Genomic DNA, 21,694 nt, shown 5'->3' with positions numbered 1-21,694 from the left:
AATTAAGAGAAAGGAAAATCCAGGGTCTGAGACTATGGGGCAATCAAACTTCAGTCACCCACCAACAGTTCGTGGATGACATCATGATATACTGCAAAGCTTCCATGAATGAGGTGATAAGGATAAAGAAAATTTTAGAGGTATTCATGGAAGGCTCAGGTATGGAGGTAAACAATGAAAAATCAAGAACATTCTTCTTTAATACAGTGGAACCCATCAAAAATCATTTAACCATGATCTTGGGTTATAGGAAAGGGGATCTCCCAACTAAGTACTTAGGAACTATGCTAGATTCCTCATCCCTCAAAATAGGAAACTGGAAAACCATCCTGGAAAAGATCATGAAAAGACTGGAAAATTGGTCCTTTCGCACTCTGAACTTGGCGGCAAGGGTTGTTCTGCTTAAATCCACCATTCAGGCGATTCCGATATATCCTTTATCAGTGATGGCAGCACCAAAAGGGATATGCAATAAGTTGGTAGAGATTTATAGAAAATTTCTATGGGGAGGACCCAAGCAACAAAAGAAATGGGCCCTCTGTTCATGGGACAGCCTAACCAAACCAAAAGAAAAAGGAGGTCTTGGCCTAAGGGACCCATGGATCCTAAATCAAGTTCTAGCAGCCAAATTAAGATGGAGATGGATGCAAGGAGGGAAGGACCTGTGGAAAGAAATCTGGACAACAAAATATAATATGCCATCAACCCCGGAAGAAGTACTAAGGAAACAAGAAGCACCCCGAGGATCAGATATATGGAACCTAACCATTCAAAGCAGAGAATTAGTTGATGGTCATATTTTTTGGGAAATCAAAGGAGGTCAGAATGCGAGATTTTGGGAGGAAGCATGGCAACAAAGGGAGAAAATATTGGACCTACAAGGAATGCAGGAAATCTACAGAACAGGTATGAACAGAGACCTCATCAGGGTTAAAGATTATTGGATAGAAGAAAGAGGAAACGAAGAATGGAGGGAATGGAAATCAATGGAAGAATGGAACAGGAATGCAACAGAGGATCAAAAAACTATATTTAGCAAGGAATTAGATTCCAGGAAAATAAAAAATAGAGGAGGCAGGGACATTCTACGATGGGGTAAAGAAACCAAAGGAGTGTTTACCATAAAGGAAGCATATAATGTAAAGATACAGCAAGAGCAGGGGGAGGAAGAGCAGAAGTGGAGGAAGCTATGGAGAAATAAATGGTGGCCGAAGATTAAGATGTTCGTATGGCTGGTAGGAAGGAAACGCATTCTAACTTGGGATCGAATACAAAAAAGAGGTTTCTCAGGCCCATCAAGATGCTGCCTTTGTTATCAAGATGAAGAAGACCAGGAACACCTTCTCAATGGATGCAGCATGGCCCAATTTCAATGGGAAAAGACTAGAAACTTATTCTCGACCACAGAACGAAATCCTCAGGATATCATTCATACCCTATGTGACTGGGGAGAAGGAAAGTTCAAAAGCAAGGTAGTAAGAAGAGCTTGGAACATGGCGGCAGGCTTCAACGTGTGGAATCTTTGGAAAGAGAGAAATGGTCGAATCTTCAAGGGGAAATCATCAAATCCGGAAGAAGTTTGGAAAAGAACCCTAAGACAAATCAGAGAATCAATCCTCGCGGAAAATTGGGCAGAAGAAGATTGGAAGACTTCTGAGGAAGAAGCAAAAATCTTAAAAAGGCTGAACTTGGAACAAGGAATGATCTACCAACAAAAAGCAAAGCAACACCGACCTATAGTGGGCCAAAGTCATGTAGTTTATCGTAAGCCATCGGAAGGGTTTATCAAGCTCAACTTCGACGGGGCAGCAAAGGGGAATCCAGGTCCAGCAAGATTTGGAGGAATCTTTAGAAATAGACAAGGAGAGGTAGAATGGATCTATGCAGAACACGGAGGAACAATGAGTAATAACGAGGCGGAATTTATGGCAGTTTATCAGGGTCTCAAAATTGCTATAAGAAATGGATATAGGAAGATAGAGATCGAAGGTGATTCAGCCCTGGTCATAAGCACCATAAGAAAATTAATACAAGGGAAACAGTGGGAGAAGGTAGTTAAAAGCTGGAGAACAGTGAGTATAGTCCAAGAAATCGAGGAAACACTGAAAGGGATCAAATACAAGATCACCTCGCATGTCAGAAGAGAAGGAAATAAGCCCGCGGATTGCTTGGCCAATTGGGGAAGTAAGGAATCATTGGCGAAAGTGGATGACAGCTGGACTAATCAAGCAGCGATGACAAGATGGGACGGCTTAAAACAGCTCATAGACAACGATAACCATGAAACAGCATAATGGTAATCAAAAAATCGCGAGGATCTGCAGAAGGAAAATAAGGCAGGTTTATGCGGCAGCGAAGACAGGACAGAAGGACGGCGGCCTCACCTCCCTGACATCAGCATTTAATGATAATTCAGAACAGCAGGTACGCAGCGCAAAACAAAAACCGGAAAACACCGAAGAAAGCATCATTCAAGGCGCAAGGGAGAAAGGAAGTGGAGAGCAAACCCATCATAAGCGAAAAGGTGGCGAGAATTCTATAAGGTGGAACAGGAGAAGGATGACAGGCAGTAAGAAGTCGAAGAAGGTGGCGAGAGAAGGAGAGACTTGGCAGAGGAACCAAAATCAACGCCTCAACCGTACCAAAATGGCTGAGAAATGGGATAAGACAGTCCAGGCAGAGAGGGAGGCAGTAGGCGACAGGCATTTCGAACGGGGTAGAGTAAAAATCGAAATAGAAAGCTCAGATGAAATGGAGTATAACCAGGGGGAAGGTTTCAGGAGCAGGCATTTTGAAACAGGGCAAAGCAGCAAAGGAACTAAGCGGGGCAGAAAGGACGGAAGAAGGAAGGCGCGTGAACAGAGAGGCAGAGGTAGACCCCGACAACCAATCATCAACGAGGAGGGTAATCAGGCGCAGAGAAGATGGAAAAGGGGGAAGAAATCGATCCGCATGGTGGTGCACGAAGCAGAACAGGCATACAATCTGGAGACAAATGTAGACATAAGGAAAATTATTGATGTTATGGAGGACAGAGTATTGGAGGAACCGTCCGACCCGGAGATGGAAGAATGGACTTCTCAGCTGTCGAACCCAGGCAACACGCGAGGCAGATTAACCCTTTACCGCCGCGCTCTTCACACATACTAGGTGCTGAAGCATCTCTTGGCAAAGGCCATGGAGCAAGTAGCGGCTGAGATGGTGGAAATGGCTCAGGAAACAGCGGCAGCGAAGAAGGAGGTGGCAAACGTTGAAGGGCTGCTCCATCAACAGAACGAACAACTCAAGGAAATTCAAGAGATGCTGAAGGAGCTGGGGAAGACCAACGACAGCAATGAATCCAGAAGAGGAAACGCGAAGAATTGAGAGGCCTGTCAATTGTCTTCTTTTTGAATTTAGAATGATATTGCTCTGGTTTTTGAATATTAGTTTGCATGCCATAGTAGTAGTAGTAAAGTTGGGTCTGTTAGTAGAACCTGGAAAGAATAGTTTTTTGGAAAAACCTGGCGAGATAGGGCTTAATGTCCTGCAAAGTTTTTTGACAGTATTCAGCATGAAAAACATTATTGAACGTCTGATGAATAGGAGCCAACAGATCCGGTTTCCCAGTTGGGCGGATTGAGGTTCCTAAGTTTGTACTTTTAAATTTGATGTAGATAATAGAAATGTCGTAGCTTACAATAATATATATATATATATATATATATATATATATATATATATATATATATATATATATATATATATATTTATTCCCTGAATCCATTGTGGACACCCATTCCATTTAATCCCTATTTTGGAATCTTGTGCAGCATAGGTCCAAAGTCCAGTTTCAGTTCAAGCCAATGTTGGGCTTTCTTGGAGCTCCAGTCAAATATGTTGTAGATCACAGCACAAAGGAATTAAAGAAGCATTTCCTTGTATTTATGAAACACATTTCTAGGTTTTCAATAAAAAATTGTTCACATTATTGATGTAAAGAGATCCCAACTGTTGCAATGTTAAATGAATTAAACTCTTAATATTGTTTGGTTTTGCATCATGATTTAGATATTGTTAGAACTACAACGATTGCAAGGTTAAATGAACTCTTAATCTTGTATGGTTTTGTGTCATGATTTTCATATTGTTACAACTATATCTACGGTGTGTGGGGACCTTGTGTTATCCAATATATGAAATATCTTTATTGGGCATAATTATGTAGAGTAAGGTATTGATGCATGACCCATCTCCCATGAGAACGAGTCAAAATGATCAATTCATGACTAATCTTCAAGCGAGATGTGTCATGAATTATTAACTTTCTCTACACAGTTGATTCCAAAAATAATAATTTATATTTAGAGGTTCTCTTCAACTTTGGCATTATGATGAATTGGTTGTTATTTTTTATGATTTTTAGGGCTAATGTTTGCAGAAGGTAATCTTCTGTGTTGCTATTTGCCCACTGAAATTCTAATTTTTTTCATTTTCTTCAGTAATTAGGACCAGAATCCAGTTATTTGGAAAGTTTGTTGTCCAATTGTCAATTGGAAGTTGTATACTTAGGGATCTAGCTTGCTAAATTCACAGGGAACCTGTACCACTCACAATTGAGAAAATGAAAATTGCACTAATTATTTCCGCTAAACATTCAAGCTAGTACACTCCATTTTTGGTTTGGCACTTCTGTTAGAAGGTTAGTGTGTTACTTGTATTATTTGTAAGTGTATCATAGTGTGGATTTACTAAAACTAAAGATAGTAACCTGAGTTGTATGCCATAATTATGAATTCATCTTGTTTGTGGTGTCCTGAGATGTTGCTTAATGACTTTTCAGCTGGCAGAGTAACTCATATTTCAACCAAAGAAAATTCAGTGTACCAATGCTTATATTTTAGCTTTATCATTTGTCAGCAGTCCACCTTCTCTTGTGAAGATATCTTTGCTTTGAGCATGAGATTTGATAAATTATACTTTCATTATTTGGCTGCTCTGGATAAGCAAATATATTTGCAGTTGCTTCATATTGAAGTGGATAAGGGTCTTCACTATTATCCATGGGGTGTTGGTAGGAACATTATCTAATAAGAAGTTAGGGAAATATCCATTACAACTTGTCAACTACATTATCTGTCAATAATAAGCATGGTTATGCATCTTGACATGGATGTCCTTTTGCAGTTTTTCCTATATCAACTATTGAGAGGGCTGAAGTACATACACTCAACAAATATTCTGCATAGAGATTTAAAGTCTAGTAATTTGCTTCTAAATGCAAACTGTGACCGAAAAAATGTGATTTTGGGATTGCACAGACTACTTCAGAAACAGACTTTATGACAGAGTATGTTGTTACTCATTGGTATCATGCACTAGAAACACTATTGAAATGTCCTGGGTATACAGCAGTCATTGATATCTGGTCAGTGGGCTGCATTTTTGTGGAGAACTAAAGCAGGTGCCCTTGTTTCCTGGTAAAGATTATGTTCAACAATTAATGCTCATCACTGAGGTAAATGCTTATTCATTCTTTTTTTTTTACAAAGATGGGCAAGTCTATGCTTAAAACATAAATGATTTGATGTCAATGATAACAATTGAGATACAAATTGAAATGGGCTGCTTTACCTATCTTAAATCATCAGACACTGATTTCTTCTGTGTTTGGTTTCTTAACGGTTAATTGGTTCACCAGATGACTCTGATATTGACTTTTTACTGAGTGACAATGCTAGAAGATACAGCAGGTAACTTCCACAGTTTCCTAAGCGATCTTTTTCTTAGAAATTCCCTAACATGGCTCTAGCAGCTGTAGATTTACTTGGAAAAATGCTTGTATTTGATACAAGAAAACACATTACATGTATTTTACTTGTTTCTCTTATAATTGGCTAGTTATTATTATTTTCAGATGTGTTGTGATAGCATCAGGTTTTTTGCCCCGGAGAAGGGAAGTTCTACACTGAAGATGTGCAATATGATTTTAGTTTTTCTTATCTCATCTTCAACTGAATCATGTTATATGTTATTATTGTGTTGCTCTTTAGTTCAAGAGGCCTCGAGTCACCCTTACTTGCCAAATCTGCATGACATCAATGATGAAACCAGCTGCCCCAGTCCTTTCAACTTTGATTTGAGTAGCCCTCGTTCACTGAGGTACATATAAAAGAGCTCATTTGGAGGGAATCTCTTAACTTCAACCCAGGCATGATGCAATAGCTGGAGCAGACAGACTTGATATTTATCTTGCAATCCCTCTTTACTAGTTATGTTATTATGTTTCTGCAAGGAAATCCTTCTCTTGGTTTGTTATTGCCTTCTGAAGGTTTGCAGAACATTGTGTAGGTGTGCAAACTTATTTTATTAGAGTCAGGTTTGCTTTTATTCTTTGAAGGTCTGGTAAAAGAAAAGGAATTGATGGATATGCTTACATATCGATTGGGGAAATTGTGTATTCCTAATCTGAGCTAGCTATTGGCCTCTACTTTATTATCATTGGACATTAAAATGTAATTGGGAAACTTAATAATCTAAAGTAAACACCAAAGGAATTTCTAAGTTTTGTCTTGCAAACATGATTTCATACATTTGGATTTCCAAGTGTGACAGATTACTTGAAAATGGTGCCATCTTTGGTACTAATAACATTTCTTGGTATTTTGTACACCACACTCTTGAAAAATTATATAATCTAGGAGTTATATCCATAACTGGAAATTTGGAATAGGGAGTTGGTCGTATGGCTGAAAATTTTGATAATATTTGATTTGGGAGTTGATCGCAGGAGTTAGAGGTCACTTTATTGTGCTCTTCTTATACCTTGGTCTTGATGTCCTGTAATTAATTCCTTAACCAATGTCTGATTTATGGTGTAGAATTCTCAGTTAATTGGTGGAAATGAACAAAGAAGATTGTTTATGAAAGATATGCCAACACATTTTTAATGGTTTTGATTGTTTAGAACAGTTTTAGTACTACTGTAATGGGAAGGCAAGGAAATTTAGGGTCCTTGGTGGTTTATGTCAACGAAGTTCATGAAACTGAGAAAGTATGAAAAAGTTGAGGTCATCATTGATAGTGTTACAAAAAAACCAGGATCTCAACATGCCAACTCAGATGAAAATATTTATAAAAGCAGGGAAATCATAGAAAAACACATAAATAATGAATTTGTGCTATTAAAATGCCACCGGAGGTGCTTGTAAAATGAAGATTTTCTGAAAGTTATTTACTTCGTACAAATTGCCTACTTTTAACAGTATGGATTGTGTTGATAAAATGTAGTGTAGATCCTATATTTGTCCACCAATCTATGATTTTGATGCTGGTGCTGGTTATTGAAGTACTGAAAGGATGCTTCAAGTGAGAATCTTGAATTTTCAACAAGGGATTATAGAGCATTTGAGGGTGTGCAGTCACTCTCTGTCTTGTGTGTACAATGCACATTCATTGGAACAACCTAAGATGAGTACACGTGAAATCTTCATGAGTGGAGATTACAGATTACTTTGAAGTCAGTAGAGTACAAATAATATAGATAGATCCAAGATAACCGGAGGTGTGATATGAATTATGCTAATTGGAATTTAACAACCATTTTTTTAATTCTTCCTTTTTCTTTAATCAATGCTTTTACTTGGAAATAAGTGGTTTTTTTGTCCTATGATTTTATTTGATATTTTTGGCAACCATTTCTTGCATTATGATTCATAACTTTTAGTCTTTCTTTCTTTTTAATGCTAGATGATTTCCACAACTCTGAACTATATCCAGAAAATGTAGCATGGACAACTACGAGTGTAAATGAATTTTACTTCTCACATTTGAGAAATTGGATGTGTTATGAATTGCAGTGTCAAATTTGCGGAGACCTGATAAAGAGGTGATGAATCGATGACCTTCAACTTCAGATTGTATGAGAAGGGATGCTCATAATGAACTTTGTGTTGATGTTAGTTGCCATTGGCACTGGTAAGACAAATGATTATTTTATTTTGAGGTAGGTCCCTTATTTTTATGATAACAGACTATCTATAATGCCTCCTGTTAATATGTTGTCTTGATGTAAATGGGAAAAGTTATGTGCTTGTATTAACTTGCAGACATCGACATACTTGTGATGGGGAGTACATAATGATAGCTGAACCGCCAAGGTACCAAAACAAAGGAAAACATGCTAAAAGCACTGGCAGGTAAATAATAGCTTTTGTTGTCTAGATTCATCTAATATTAATTGAAAGAATGCAAAGTCTTTTTTTTTAACCTAAGTCGCATGAAACTTGGAATTGGGTATGGGTTGCTGAAACGAGAATGTTTTGAATGTGTGACCCCAAACAGGTTGTGTGCACAGATACATATATTACAAGAAAATAAGAATGATACACATCAATAACAATCAGGCAATAACAAACACCGAAAGGAGGAGATACAATCATTTTTCTTTTGGTGGGGATCAGGTTAGTAGCCTTGGAAGCAGAATTGACAGAAATGACAAGAGAAATTCAAACTCTGTGCAGGTTCTTTAGGTCTAGTGATGTTGGTCTTGGGTATTTAGCAGTTTAGCGTAGTAGAGAAGCAATACGAGCTAGGAGAGATGGCATTGGCATTGTCTCTCACACAGATAACAATGGAGGGTCTTTTTGCAACATAAAGAATCTAGATAATGGAAATAAGTTTGTGGTGAATGAAGTAGGCGAAGATGGCATGTGAAACAAGCTCTCAAAGACACAGAAACTGGCAAGAAGCTAACCATGGAGGAGTTTGAGAGAGCTGTTGGGAATTCTCCTATTGTCCAGGAAATCATGCTGTGGGAAAATGTGGAACATGCAGAGGAGAAAGAGGATCCTGACTCAAATGGAAGGGCTTAGTTTCAAGTCCAAAAAGAAAGGGGGTTGGTTAAAAACTATCAAGGTTATTTTCCACACAATTTGGGGGACCAAATATAAGAAGAGAAGTGATGAGAGGGGCACTTCTTTCGAAAAGGGGGGAAGGAGATCTAGTTTTGCTACAGATGATAGTCAGAATATTCTCCTGTATATTCCACAACAGATGAAAGTGCATCAATATGGAAATTCTTGCAAGGAATTAACAGTACTTTACATGCATCAAGAAATCCAAGCTCATCATGGCTGTATTTGGACGATGAAGTTCAACGTGGATGGTCATTATGTTACTAGAGTTGATCAAGACCCTGTTATTTATGTGTGGACACTAGAAGGTGATAGAATCAGACCGCAAATTTGCTGCATCTGCCAATAAACCAGATGATAGTGCCTCCAATGCCCTATTTTACAATCAATGGTTCACCAGAATTGGTTTCCTTGAATATTGAAAACCTCGTAGATAAAATGAAAAGAGGAAAGGCCACCTCTGGTAGAAAGAGATCGATAATGGACTGTGCTTTGCTGCTGGAAAGTGTATTCTTGCTTTCGGAAAAACCAGTTTGTTCTTTTGAAGGTCATTTGGATGATGTCTTGGACCTTTCATCGCCCCATAGTCATGTTATGATGTCCCAGAAAAATAGAAAATTGTATGAAGCCATGCAGGAACTGTGTGTATTCTCATCTTCTTATGTAAATAGCATTATGATATTAGATCAGCCATAGAAATGTGGCGAGTTTGTGTTTGTTAGAAGAGATTTTTAACTAATTCCAAATCAAAGATGGTCCTTTCATGGCTTATCATAATTTTCCTATGGACATCTTAGCTGTTTCTGAAATTAGCTATGATGTTGGCTGTTGTCTGTGCCCTGAGGAAGCTTCCACCAGGACACTGCTGAAAAATGACAAAGAACTTCCCCATTAGGCCAAAAACCTGTTTAAAATGGTTGAGTTCCATTGCCACCTTGTCCGTCCAGTGCATGGTATTGTATTTTCTAGGACAAGTTGGTCATGACAACTATTTTATTAGTTAAACCTAAGTGTTTCATTTAATGAATGTCCAAAACAAACAGGACATGAATGAGAAATCCATATAGGGTAAATATAATGTATTGAATATATAGATGAGGGAGAAACTTGGGTTGGTGGAGAGCAATTGTCTTGCGAAAAGTAAGGGTTAGTTTTGTAACTTGTTTCCATGGATCTTTTCACCTTCAACAGATACAACAACCTACATCAGATCCAACTGTCATGGCTCCTGTGTGTGGCAGAGGTGTTTGTAGTGACAACACAGCTCTGGTCAAGGATCAAGAGAGGTGCAACAGTCTTATAGAGTGTGATCAATCATAGGAGTATATACACTAACCTTAGGAGCAGTGTTATCCTTAGCATAGTGGCTATTTTAGTGTGCTGTTCCAGAGTTAGTTGTGTTCTTTTGTTAAGCTTTAGTCAACTGTTGTTCTAGATTTGGATTAGGCACTAACCTTAGGAACAGTATTATCTTTAGCGTAGTAGATACCTTAGTGTGATCCCTTAATTCAGTTAATGACTACCATGCAACTGAGGTTCATACCGAAGTTGTGACAGCTCACAACCTTAGGATGGGTTTTTTGGAGCTTCTAGAAGCCAAGTGGTTGTGACTTCTGGAAATGCCCAATATCCTAAGGCTGAAAACCCATCCTTGCATACTAATACCACCCTGCTCATGAGACATAGCACCACCTACAACAAAATTCCAAGGCACTTCTACTGAAATTGTGACCTATGGCAGGATTTATGAATCTTTTCTCCAGTTGGAGGTCAGTTGGACCGTGTACATTCAGTTGAATGAAATAGAATTAAGGCACGTTGCGTAGTCTTTTTTTTTCCCATCTCTTGGACTAACGTGTGAACTACTGAATCATCTAGTACAAATTTTCCTCCAGAAGTTGTGAAATTAAGCTCGCCACATCTTCTTTTGCTGAAGTATTGGCTTGAAAGGTGTGAACCCAACCACTACTCTTTATCAAGTTATTACTTATTGGTGGTGGTGTTGTTGTTAGAGTGCACATGGTAAATTACCAAGTGTTCATTAAAAGGTGTCAAAATATATTCAGAGTTGAGTTTCAAAGGTCTATGCAATCTTCAAAATGCATGAAAAATTGAGAAATATCATGGAAAAGTTGGGGATATCAATTCAATATATATTTGTCTAGGCTTAAAGTGTCCAGATTGCCTTCTCACTGTGACTTGATAGACATCAATAGTAACATTATACCCAGATTTAGGTTTTTGTTCATTATATGCTAAGTGGCCATTGTCATGAAGGTCAGGAGTTTTCAAAGTGCCATCCACTTCTTCTTCTTTAAGTTTGAAAGCTTCAAGTGAGATGCGCCCCAGATAATAGATGATCTTTTTAAAACATCTGTCTTGTTCACAACTTTGATTGTGAACAAGACTGTAATACTGTCATCAACATATCATCACGACTACTGGACTTGTAATGATATCATGCATTATGTTGAACTGAAAAGGGAACAAAAATGATGTTGAGTTGCATTTGCTGAGATGTCATAGAAGGGGCAGTGTCATACATAGAAGGACTGATGCTGCATATGGCTAAAAATATTTACAGGGTTCTATCCTTGATAGCTGTAGGTCTATATACTTTCAGGAATACCATTCTTACTTGAGAGTTACATAATTGAAACTTTTCAATAGAAGGTGGATTGATTCTTGAATCAGATGCTTCCAGATGCTTTCATTTCTTGATGCCCATAGCTGCTATAAGATAGGAAATCTCCATAAGATGGCTCATCTGATATTGGGCTGATTATGTCAATGGACAGAAACATATATATCATCATCATTTGTCCCAGTAGTATGTACAGATGTAATAATCCCCCTCTTTTTTTGTTTATTTGAGCTGTTGCCTGAGACTGAAGGACAAAGTGATGAGACCTTACTAATGATTCAAATATCATAATTTTGGTCACTGTCAAGTAGCACAATCCTCCATATTCTGCATATGAACTTCTGTAAGTGAATCATCACTGCTCAAGATATATTCCAATGATCATTCCTATACATCTCTATCTCTCATAATTGTCAATTTATATAATCTCCACTAAATAACAACTTTTTCGTGAATCAAGCATCTAACATATTTTTAAGCTCAACAACATCAATTATGCTACTAGGATGGAGTAGCACAAAACTAAGATACTGTCAAGAAGATAAATGTGTTTTCATAAGGTGTTGTTATATAAAGTTTGCAAGCCTTTACTGCTAGACTGATCAACTTGCTTCAACAACACTGAATTCACGATGTCATAACCACACTAGTGAAAAGACCAAGGCTTCTCTATGCTACTGTTGTTGTCTTATGAATTGGATTCTGTATTCAATCTGCCCGTCACTATAGCTGCCTTCAGGAGATCTCTCAAGACTGCTACAAGATTCCATCATACATAGCTCTTGTGCCTCAGGTCTGTGGATTACCGATGTTCTGCTTTATGTCCTTTGGTTCTCTGTTCAGATTAAAATCATAATGGACATTATTCTTAAAGAGCTATAAGACTGTCATCCTTGAGGAGGGATGAGGACATATATGTATGAATTTTATGAATCCTTAAAAATGTCTTCTCTGATGCTCAAGTGCTAATAATAAAAAACTGATGGAGTGTTTCTTCGACATAGTTGTAAAATAGATGTAGCATTATTTCTTTTGCTAAACCATATGATCTTTCAGAAGTTGATCATTGAAGTAGAGCTCCCTTACAAATTTGTTTTGATATCAGCTCAAGAATTTATGTTGGAGTTATGCATCCTTTCTCTGAGACATATCTTTATGCCAATTAAAGATCTAGTGTTGTCTCTATTGGATTTCTTATTTTCAATTTTTAGATTAGACCATAGAGAGTAAGCTTCATGATCTATGCAGGGTTGTGATGGTGTTTGATATACCAGGGAATCCAAGCTCACTGTCACAGGGATCCTAGCTTTCTACAAATCTTCAATATGTCACAGGACTCAATGTAAATATGAAAAGACTGATCATAGGAATATTCCCATCAACATAATTCATGCTTCGACCATGGCACAATCAGTGGATTAGTGGACCAAGAAACTCATCCCTTGATCAATGCATGACCAAGTAATTTGATTATTATGTCTGCATTACAAAACCATGTATTTTTATTCTTTTGGCTTCGGTGCATGTAGGAGTTCCTTCTACAACTCAAGATTTCTTTAATCGAGATTCTCAGAAAAGAACTTCAATTGTTCTTGAACAGAGGCCACTAACCAAATGAATAAACATAGAAAAAAATATCACTTCAGACTAGAAATACTCCAAATTGTTTGGTGTATAGAGGCCAAGTGGTTTTGTACAACACAAATGCCTAGCACTTCGCCTTTTCTTATGAAGCTCCAGACCGCAGATCTGATCCTTAGTGGGTCGCAGATCTGAACTGCAAAGAGACACAAATATGCATGTGAAAAGTTATAACCGCCATTTAAAAAAAAAAAAAAAAAAAAACTTACTCAACAAATATCGTTAGTAGGAGTTAACTACTGAGTGGTGTGTCACTGTCACTGCAAAAATTTAGTGAAACCCCTAGAAGCAAAACACATGTGACAGATAAGAGCCCATCCAATATAAAAATATTTTGGACAATCCTCGCAGAAAACATATTTGTCACTTCCTCCTGGAAACCCTAATTTTTCCTAGTGGTTACTTGATTGGCCACGAAACCTGACCATCAAATCTCGCTTTCTTTAGAATATTTGGATCATAAATAGAAACACCACAGGAAGCATATTCGTTACTGGATTTCCATGGAATGTTTACCTTAGCACAAAATGACTGTGAATCTGTAAAACCCTTCGTTGTATAATCACAGTGGCCTCAGTTTGTCGTAGATCACTTCAGAATGGGCAAGCTCTGTCATAGAATTACTCCAGGCACCAAATAATAAGATGACTCATAGTATCTTCACCGAAATTTGGTACCACGAGATCTTGATCTGGATAGAATATCTCCAAGAACTCATATGCACCATATCTCAGTGAGATGATTGCCTCTAATGACTTAGACAAGAATTAGATCTGCAAAAGTTCAGACTCTTGCTTGGGCTTGTCCTCACTAGCTCTGATACCATGTTAAATTTATGACATGTTTTTTTTATTAGGATAGATTCTTCACAGTTCCATATTAGCCTATTTCTTAATTCAACTATCATATTAACAATTTCTGAAGAGAGAACATAATAGATGATGAAGACAAGCCAAGACAAGAGAACACAATAATATGGCACAAGCCAGGGAAAAATCCCCCAAGACGGGGAAAACCCTTGATCAAATCTTCTTATTATTAATGACAATTGTTTAGCAAAGAGAGAGAGTGTACAATAGAACAAAGTGAAACAGACTTGCCAATTTGAAATTCCAACCTTAGACAAGAAAGTGGCTCAATGTCTGCAACTCCGAGACTATGTCAAGATAGGTTGCTCGTCATTTGGTTAGGGCTGCATATTATATGCTGTTGTCTCACTCAATTAACCCAACATACATCCATTCCACTACAATTGACCTAGGTACATAAGGAGATTCCTTTCGCTGGCACTTGGGGCTGACTTAGATCCAACATAAGCTAATTTGGTTCTTTGGACTAGTATCTGCGATCCTTGCTGAGACAATAGATCAGGAGAGTGGTCTTAAAAGATAAGAGATTCTTTCTTAGGATGATCACAAACTGTCCCACAAATCATTACACAATTCAGCCTCATGTTTTGGTCGTTGATTTTATCCTGCAATTATAAGAGTATTCCCTTCAGTCCAACGACTGTCTCTCATGAGTATCTCGACCCGTGACAAGAAAGAAAGCACAAAACATAAACCCTTTTGACGTCCTTCTGAACTCGATTGCCTCAGACTTGATTTTAGACATTTGATGATGCAAATGAAGATGGAGGACGCCTCTATATATATGACAATTTGTCCTTATGAAGGTGAAACCGACCTTGACATTTGGAGGCAAATTTGAATTTCAAATTTTCAATTTTCCCGCTTTAATAAAGCCATGACTTGTAGGATTTCTTTTAAATAAATAAATATTTTCCCTTATCCAAATTTGGTGTTCTATAGGTCTATTTTGGTCCTCCCGAAAAGAGGAATTCAATGCCACAATTATCTTCCTCAAAGGACTTGTCCAAAGTGGGATTTGGCCCTAGTTGCCAATTTTAACAAAGTCAGATGCCAAATTTTTTCCATTTTAATTGATACACATGACAAAAAGGGACATGTGACACATATCCTCCACATGGGGTGTAGAGTGTACAACTCTGTGCAATGAAGGGAGAATGGAAAAGTGCATTGTGATTTTGGTTTTGTAGCCTTAACTGCATATGCAATCACAACCCCTACAACCCTAACCTAACAGGGTATCAAACTGAATGCTTCAACCCTTGTAAAGTTCAATTCAGATGATATAGAAGTTTGGAAGCATGCCATACTAATGCGGTGATCCATTTGCTCTCCCAATACTTTGTATTTATATTATTCTTTGAGTTTAGTATAGATCTGAGAGTTTGAAATTACTAGACTGCAAAGATTTCTCAAGGTTTTAGTTTTCTTTTCCTTTCATGTGTATTATATATAAATTGTACTCACACGCGATTGTGTTTAATTTCATTTTGCTTGCAGTTTCGAACGCCCAAGGTGATTTACAAGAAATATGTAGGCCTCTTTTTCTCCATGTGTGTGGACATCACTGATAATAAACTAGATTATTTGGACAACATTCATTTATTTGTTGAGATATTGGATATAATGATATTTCCCATCTAGAAGGTAAAATGGCTTATGAAATTTGGATTAGTTATCCTTTTTTTTCTAAAGAATTTCTCTTTGTATTATGTTAAGTTATCATCTAATAAATTGAAATTTTGCAATAACGACGCTTGAAATTTTTGGCCATAAAGTGAATGCTTAGGCTAAATCTAAAGCATTAAAAATTTCACCTAGATTCTTATCCTGATGAACTTCCCGACCAACTTCAAGATCTTGCTTCTAGTATCTATTGATTTTTACCTTCATTAGGCTGCTATTGAGGAATATAACAACATCCTTGACTCTACCATCATGTTTTATATCAGTGCATCATGTTGGAGAACTGAATTGTATTACAATACTAGATTAGAGATCTAGCTTGCTTTTTTGACATGGATATAGTCCTTTGTATCTATAACAAAGTCCTAGAGAACTACTATCAATTTTTACTATTAGGGAATTAACATTGGAATCCATGACCACAAGCACTAAGAATCTAGTCCTCAATCATCAATGTGCTATATTATTTCCACTTGTGTCATCATTACCCGTCATACTGCATGAGGATTGTATGTGTGATTTTTATGAAACATTACAGGGATTTGCAGGATGATAAGTTTATGAGAAGTGATTACTTGGAGATGGTAATTCCATTAGGTTGCTTTAGTATTTTGGATTGGATGAGATTATTTTATCCCTTTTGGATCAATGGTAATGGCTTATCTATTGGTTTTTTATTCTGGGTGGCATATCTATGGTTGATGGATTAGTATGCTATTGAATATTTCGTTATGGTGCTTAAATTTTCTTCATGTGACTATTCTTAGCATCATGATGTTGTTATTGGTAAGTTGCTTATTATGTTTAGAGAGTACTACACCTATGCTTGTGTATGATGGGTCTAATTCCCCAAGGGATTGGCTATGGTGGTGATGATAAATCATTGGTTGATTTATTAGGAGGGCACACTTCACATGTTATGTTGCTAATCATCACTTGAAACTTGGTGAGACCTAGGTGGGGTGATATTTGATCAGTTTGTTTGTTGAGGTTCCCTATAACTTATTGATATATTTCCTATGGTCATCACATGTTGGCAAGGATCCGATCACATTTGAGGAAAGTATTTGACACATTCCCCTTTGCTCTCTTGATTTATTATTGGGGTTGTATTGGCACATGTGAAAATAACATATTATTATTCTGGTGAAGGCAGTGCCTTTTTATACCATGGTGGGCACATACTTTACAACTTGTACTATATCTTGCACATTATATGGTATAGTCCTACCCTTGTTTTGAGCTTCCCATACATATGGTTGGCCACACTCTTTATCCACGACACATTTGTTTACATAGAAACAATATCATATTCATTGGGGTTGTACATCACTATTTCATGGAGTCGTGGGTAAACATGCCTAGCCCATGAGTTGTGAAGGATACACTATTTATCACATGCTCTGTTCACCTTTTAATATTATGGCGCTGCCATTGTGATGTCATGGGTCCAAATGTTCACATATTGTCGTAGTGGTGGATGCATATAGTATGCTGTGGAGTTGTTTTTATTTCTTGGCACATGGATCCATCATGTGATAGTTGTTCATGTGAATGAAGCTATGTCTTTGAGTTGTGGCTTGACCTTTCCATTACTGAGCTCATGACCTTTAAGGAGGACGCGTGACACTTTAATTTAATGGAGTTGGATTTTTATTATGTTGACTCATTGAGCCTGCATAATGATTGATTAATTTGTCGCATGTATTGGGTGTATCCCATGAATCTGCCTTGATTGGATCCATTGTTTGGTTGGAGTTTTGGGTCCTTCTTCACACTCAAGTGAGTTGCTATATTATTTTAGCATTATTGGCTTGTCTAATGGATTTGGTTATATAAGAACATTTTTTAATTTGTTTTTCTTGGATATTTTATTAATTATTCTAGGAGAAATATGTGGATCTCAACAACTTACAGTTATTTCTAGTAAGGAAGTTGTTGAGGGAGTTATTTTATTGTATTCCTTGGAGAACTAATTGATCTAAGAAAATGGTTACTTATTTATGTTGAGATGTTCTTGAAAGTTAAATATTAAGTTTCTAAGGTGTTCTTATCTATGGTGACATTTTATTTGCTTTGTTTATACAGGTTGTTTGGTCACCTACTAGCCACTATCGCCCAACTAAACAAAACTTGTTCGAGTTTCTTGCTTTTCCGAAAAAATGGCATTGATATTGCTGATGTTGAAGTATATGTCGTATAAATCTTTTATAGTCTAATTTATTTTATATTTTGGTGTTCATTTTATTTCATGCCTTATAATTTGAATTGTATCTTCTTTCATTTTCAGAGGAGGAATTCATTATTAATGGTTAAAAGCAAGAATTAAAGAAAGAGGAGAAAAGCAACATTGGAGCGACGAATGTAGAAAAAGAGAGAGAAGAGAATTGGTCTAGTGACACTCTTAACGCCAATATCCTGCATCAGATCCAAACTGATGGTCAAGTCTTCTAAATTTCGGAATTCACTTGCAATGCCTTGGAAACACAATGTTAATTTTTTGAAGTGATGAAACAATATTTCATGTGTAAATTGTAGTCCTACCAATATTGAGTTGGAAATTCATATTGTAATACTTGACATTTCATATAATATAATTTATGTGGTTGAAATTATTGATAGTTGTACTTGACATTATTTAGTATTGTCATTAACACATGTAACTTTGCATTTTCATATTAGATGAATATGTACATTGTATGACATTTTTTTAATTTAGTCGCAAAATCATACTAATTAATTTATGTTGATTGATAATGAACACAAAATTAATCTAAAACCACTAAATTAGTATTTTATATTGATTAAAGATGAGCACAAATAAAATGAATATACAACTACATTAGTCATTTATAATGATTATTAATGCAAGTAAATGAAATGAATATAAACCACCAAATCAGTCGTTTATATAATGAATATGAAACTACAAAAAAAAGGATAAATGACTAAATCAGTGATTACAAATGACGACTAAATTTTGCATATATACGACTATTAATAGCCAATTTAAAGTATCTTATAACACGACTAAAACTTAGTCATATTTCTCTGGTCATTAATTGTTTTCAAATGATGATTAAAATTTGCATATATATGACTATTAGTAGCTAATTTATAGTGTCTTATAACGCGACCAATATTTTGGTCATTAATTGGTTTTATCAGGTGATCATATGGTAGTATATTTTGTTGTGTATTTTGGTCATTAATTATGACAATTAACGACAATTAATGACTAAATTAATGACCAAATTAATGACTAAATATAGCATTAGATGATCAATTTGAGACAACCAATTAATGACTAAATATAGCATTAGATGATCAATTTGAGACAACCAATTAATGACTAAATATAGCATTAGATGATCAATTTGAGACAACCAATTAATGACTAAGTTAAATACGACTAAAAGTTTGTCACATTATAAGATACTGTAAATTAGCCACTATTGGTCACCGACTGAAAAATAGTCATTTATATGCAAATTTTATTCATTTTTTTAGTAACTAATTAGCCATTTTGTACTAGTGAAGATCTCATACTTGACAAAAGAACCAGGACTTCAAAGAGAGGGGATGTTGAATACCTTAGAGTGGGACTCAAGAGACAAAAGCCTTCTCAAGCCAAATGGTTGTAGACCGAGAAGGTGAGGGAGCTATACCCTCACCTACTGAACAATCACTAGTACAAAATGAGAGATTAGTGACAACGTGACTAAAAAAGTTAGTCACCGCACTAATTTCAATTGAATTACTACTAGAATTGAGCAATTTTGAGTGACCGAACTAAAAGTGACTAACTTAAACAACTAATTTAGTCTAGGGATCAAATATATGATTAGAATTAAGTGACTCAACTAAAAATGACTAACTTAAATGACTAATTTAGTCTATGACTAAAATATATGACTAGAGAATAAGTGACAAAATTAAAAATGATTAACACTTTACTTGTAAGGACAAATTATCATATCTATACTTGTTCATGTTGGATTTGACATATCTAGGTAACATATCTATGCCATAGTAAACACTCTTAAGCTTCACATGAGTACATGAATGCATGAAGCACCTTGATATTTAAGCTCTTTAATAATTGTGAAAAGGGTTTACAAATCTGCATCATAATCAAATTTTGTTCTTGATACATTTACTTCTTACATTTTTTTAACACATTTGACATTTTAACCACACCCTTACACAAATCAATGCATGGGAACATGAAATGACTTGGTTCATAAGGATAACAATTCACTATTTTTAAGATTATCTTGACGGTTTACATGCTTTCCTTTTTATATATGTATGATCAATCTCTAATTTTAAATGTCACATCTTAACCCACATTAACAAAATAGTGATCGAAGCCCAATAGTTCCATTATTGGTGCACTCTACACACAATTTAGACAATGCATGCAGTTCTTAAATATTTGATGTTAACATGATATGGAATTTCTTTTTGTTCAAGGGTGCTTTAAAAGTTACACTGGTCTCTAGTCTTAATGGCAATTTGTGACAAATACATAGTTTTTAATGTGTTCACACGCTAATTGTATTGCTCATGGTTTATTAGTTGTAATTACATACTTTAGAATGTTACAAATACATCATTTAGGTTACAATTCTACATTTACAAACTACCCAACTATAAATGGTGATAAATGGATGACATTTTAATGTTACAAATGTGTAAGTGGTCCACATTCAACTTTGTTGTCTTCATTGTCCTTATTAACAACGAAAAGTTGAACATTTCCTTTATTTATCATTGCAAACACATAACTCTTTGACGTCTCAAACATAGTTAATACTATTGGTGTATGATCTCTTAATTATGGAATGGTCTCTTGATGATGATAAAAAACTCTCAATCTCCAATGATAATGAATATGATGAATGAATGATCTAATGCCTTAGTTGTATGGACACTATTTATGATTCATTTTCTATTTTTATTGTGCCATTGTATATATGCTTCACTAGCATCTCATGTTATATAGTTAATTGAACAAGTTTTATTTTTCATTTTTTAAGTATAATTTCGTTGCATGAATAAGCATAGTTTTCTAATTAAAATCATTCAAAATTTGTTCATAATTCATGGTTTATTTGACTATTCACACACTTATCCCTAACCTTTTACTTTGAGGGTGAGTAGTGGCAAATCACTAGTCTTTGTTAAGGAACTTTTTTTCATTACTCAATGACCTAGCTTAGTTCGATGTTTATGGATTCCCCCTTTAGACAAGGATATCCTTCAGTGTAGTCTAAAGAGTGAGAGAAAGCCACCAATGTGACATTGGGTGGCTTGCTTGAGAGTTGTCTTTTAGGAAAATCCTTACAAGAAAATTAATTTACCTTATTGTCATCACCTAAACTACCTCCAATAAAATCATGATATTTTAATAACATCTAATTTTGATAGACAATTAATGCAATAAAACTAAAAAAATAAGATTATTATTATTATTATTATTTTTTGAATATGAGAAAATAGACAACTATAGCGAGCTTGCACTTACGTGACAATCCTATCCACTACCACAATCACCTCCAAGTATACCCACATTACCTCACACCTAGTACACTAAGCTAATATTAAGTTTAAACCAATAACATTATAAAAAATTCCTTAACAACCCATTCCATCATCAGCTAATCCACACCACGAAGAAAATTAAAACTAACTTTTAATATTAAAAAATATAGCCATCTTATTTTATTTGAAAATCAATTTTAACACAATCACCTCCAAGTATACCCACATTACCTCACATGTGGTACACTAAGTTAATCTAAGTTTAAACCAATAACATTATAAAAAATGCCTTAACAACCCATTCCATCATCAACTAATCCACACCATGGAGCAAATTAAAAACTTTTAATATTAAAAAATATAGCCATTTTATTTTATTTGAAAATCAATTTTAACATAATCACCTCCAAGTA

General features: G+C 35.8%; 1 protein-coding gene across 10 annotated transcripts in view; it reads left to right on the top strand.

Annotated features, from left to right (window-relative positions):
* The window catches only part of LOC149180569 (uncharacterized), a 38,890-nt gene extending 20,639 nt beyond the window's left edge, over nucleotides 1–18,251 (top strand). The window contains exons 2-8 of one of the 10 annotated variants that reach the window (XR_016256943.1): nucleotides 5,167–5,329; nucleotides 5,444–5,497; nucleotides 5,681–5,732; nucleotides 7,839–7,956; nucleotides 8,088–8,177; nucleotides 17,823–17,922; nucleotides 18,025–18,251. Coding sequence is in view for 5 of the 10 variants with exons in the window: in XM_089416183.1 (XP_089272309.1) it covers nucleotides 7,911–7,984; nucleotides 8,088–8,177; nucleotides 17,823–17,922; nucleotides 18,025–18,063 (303 nt within the window). In the remaining 5 variants the exon portion in view is untranslated. The other 9 variants (XR_016256942.1, XM_089416185.1, XM_089416186.1 and 6 more) reach the window with 9 other exon arrangements.
* Nucleotides 18,252–21,694: the final 3,443 nt, after the last annotated feature.

The sequence above is a fragment of the Pinus tabuliformis genome, chromosome 3_2, assembly GCF_031772625.1.
Source record: "Pinus tabuliformis cultivar Carrire ecotype Pingquan chromosome 3_2, CPIR1, whole genome shotgun sequence".
NCBI lineage: Eukaryota > Viridiplantae > Streptophyta > Pinopsida > Pinales > Pinaceae > Pinus > Pinus tabuliformis.
Note: the sequence above shows the minus strand (reverse complement) of the source record. Positions and strands in the feature narration are given on the sequence as shown.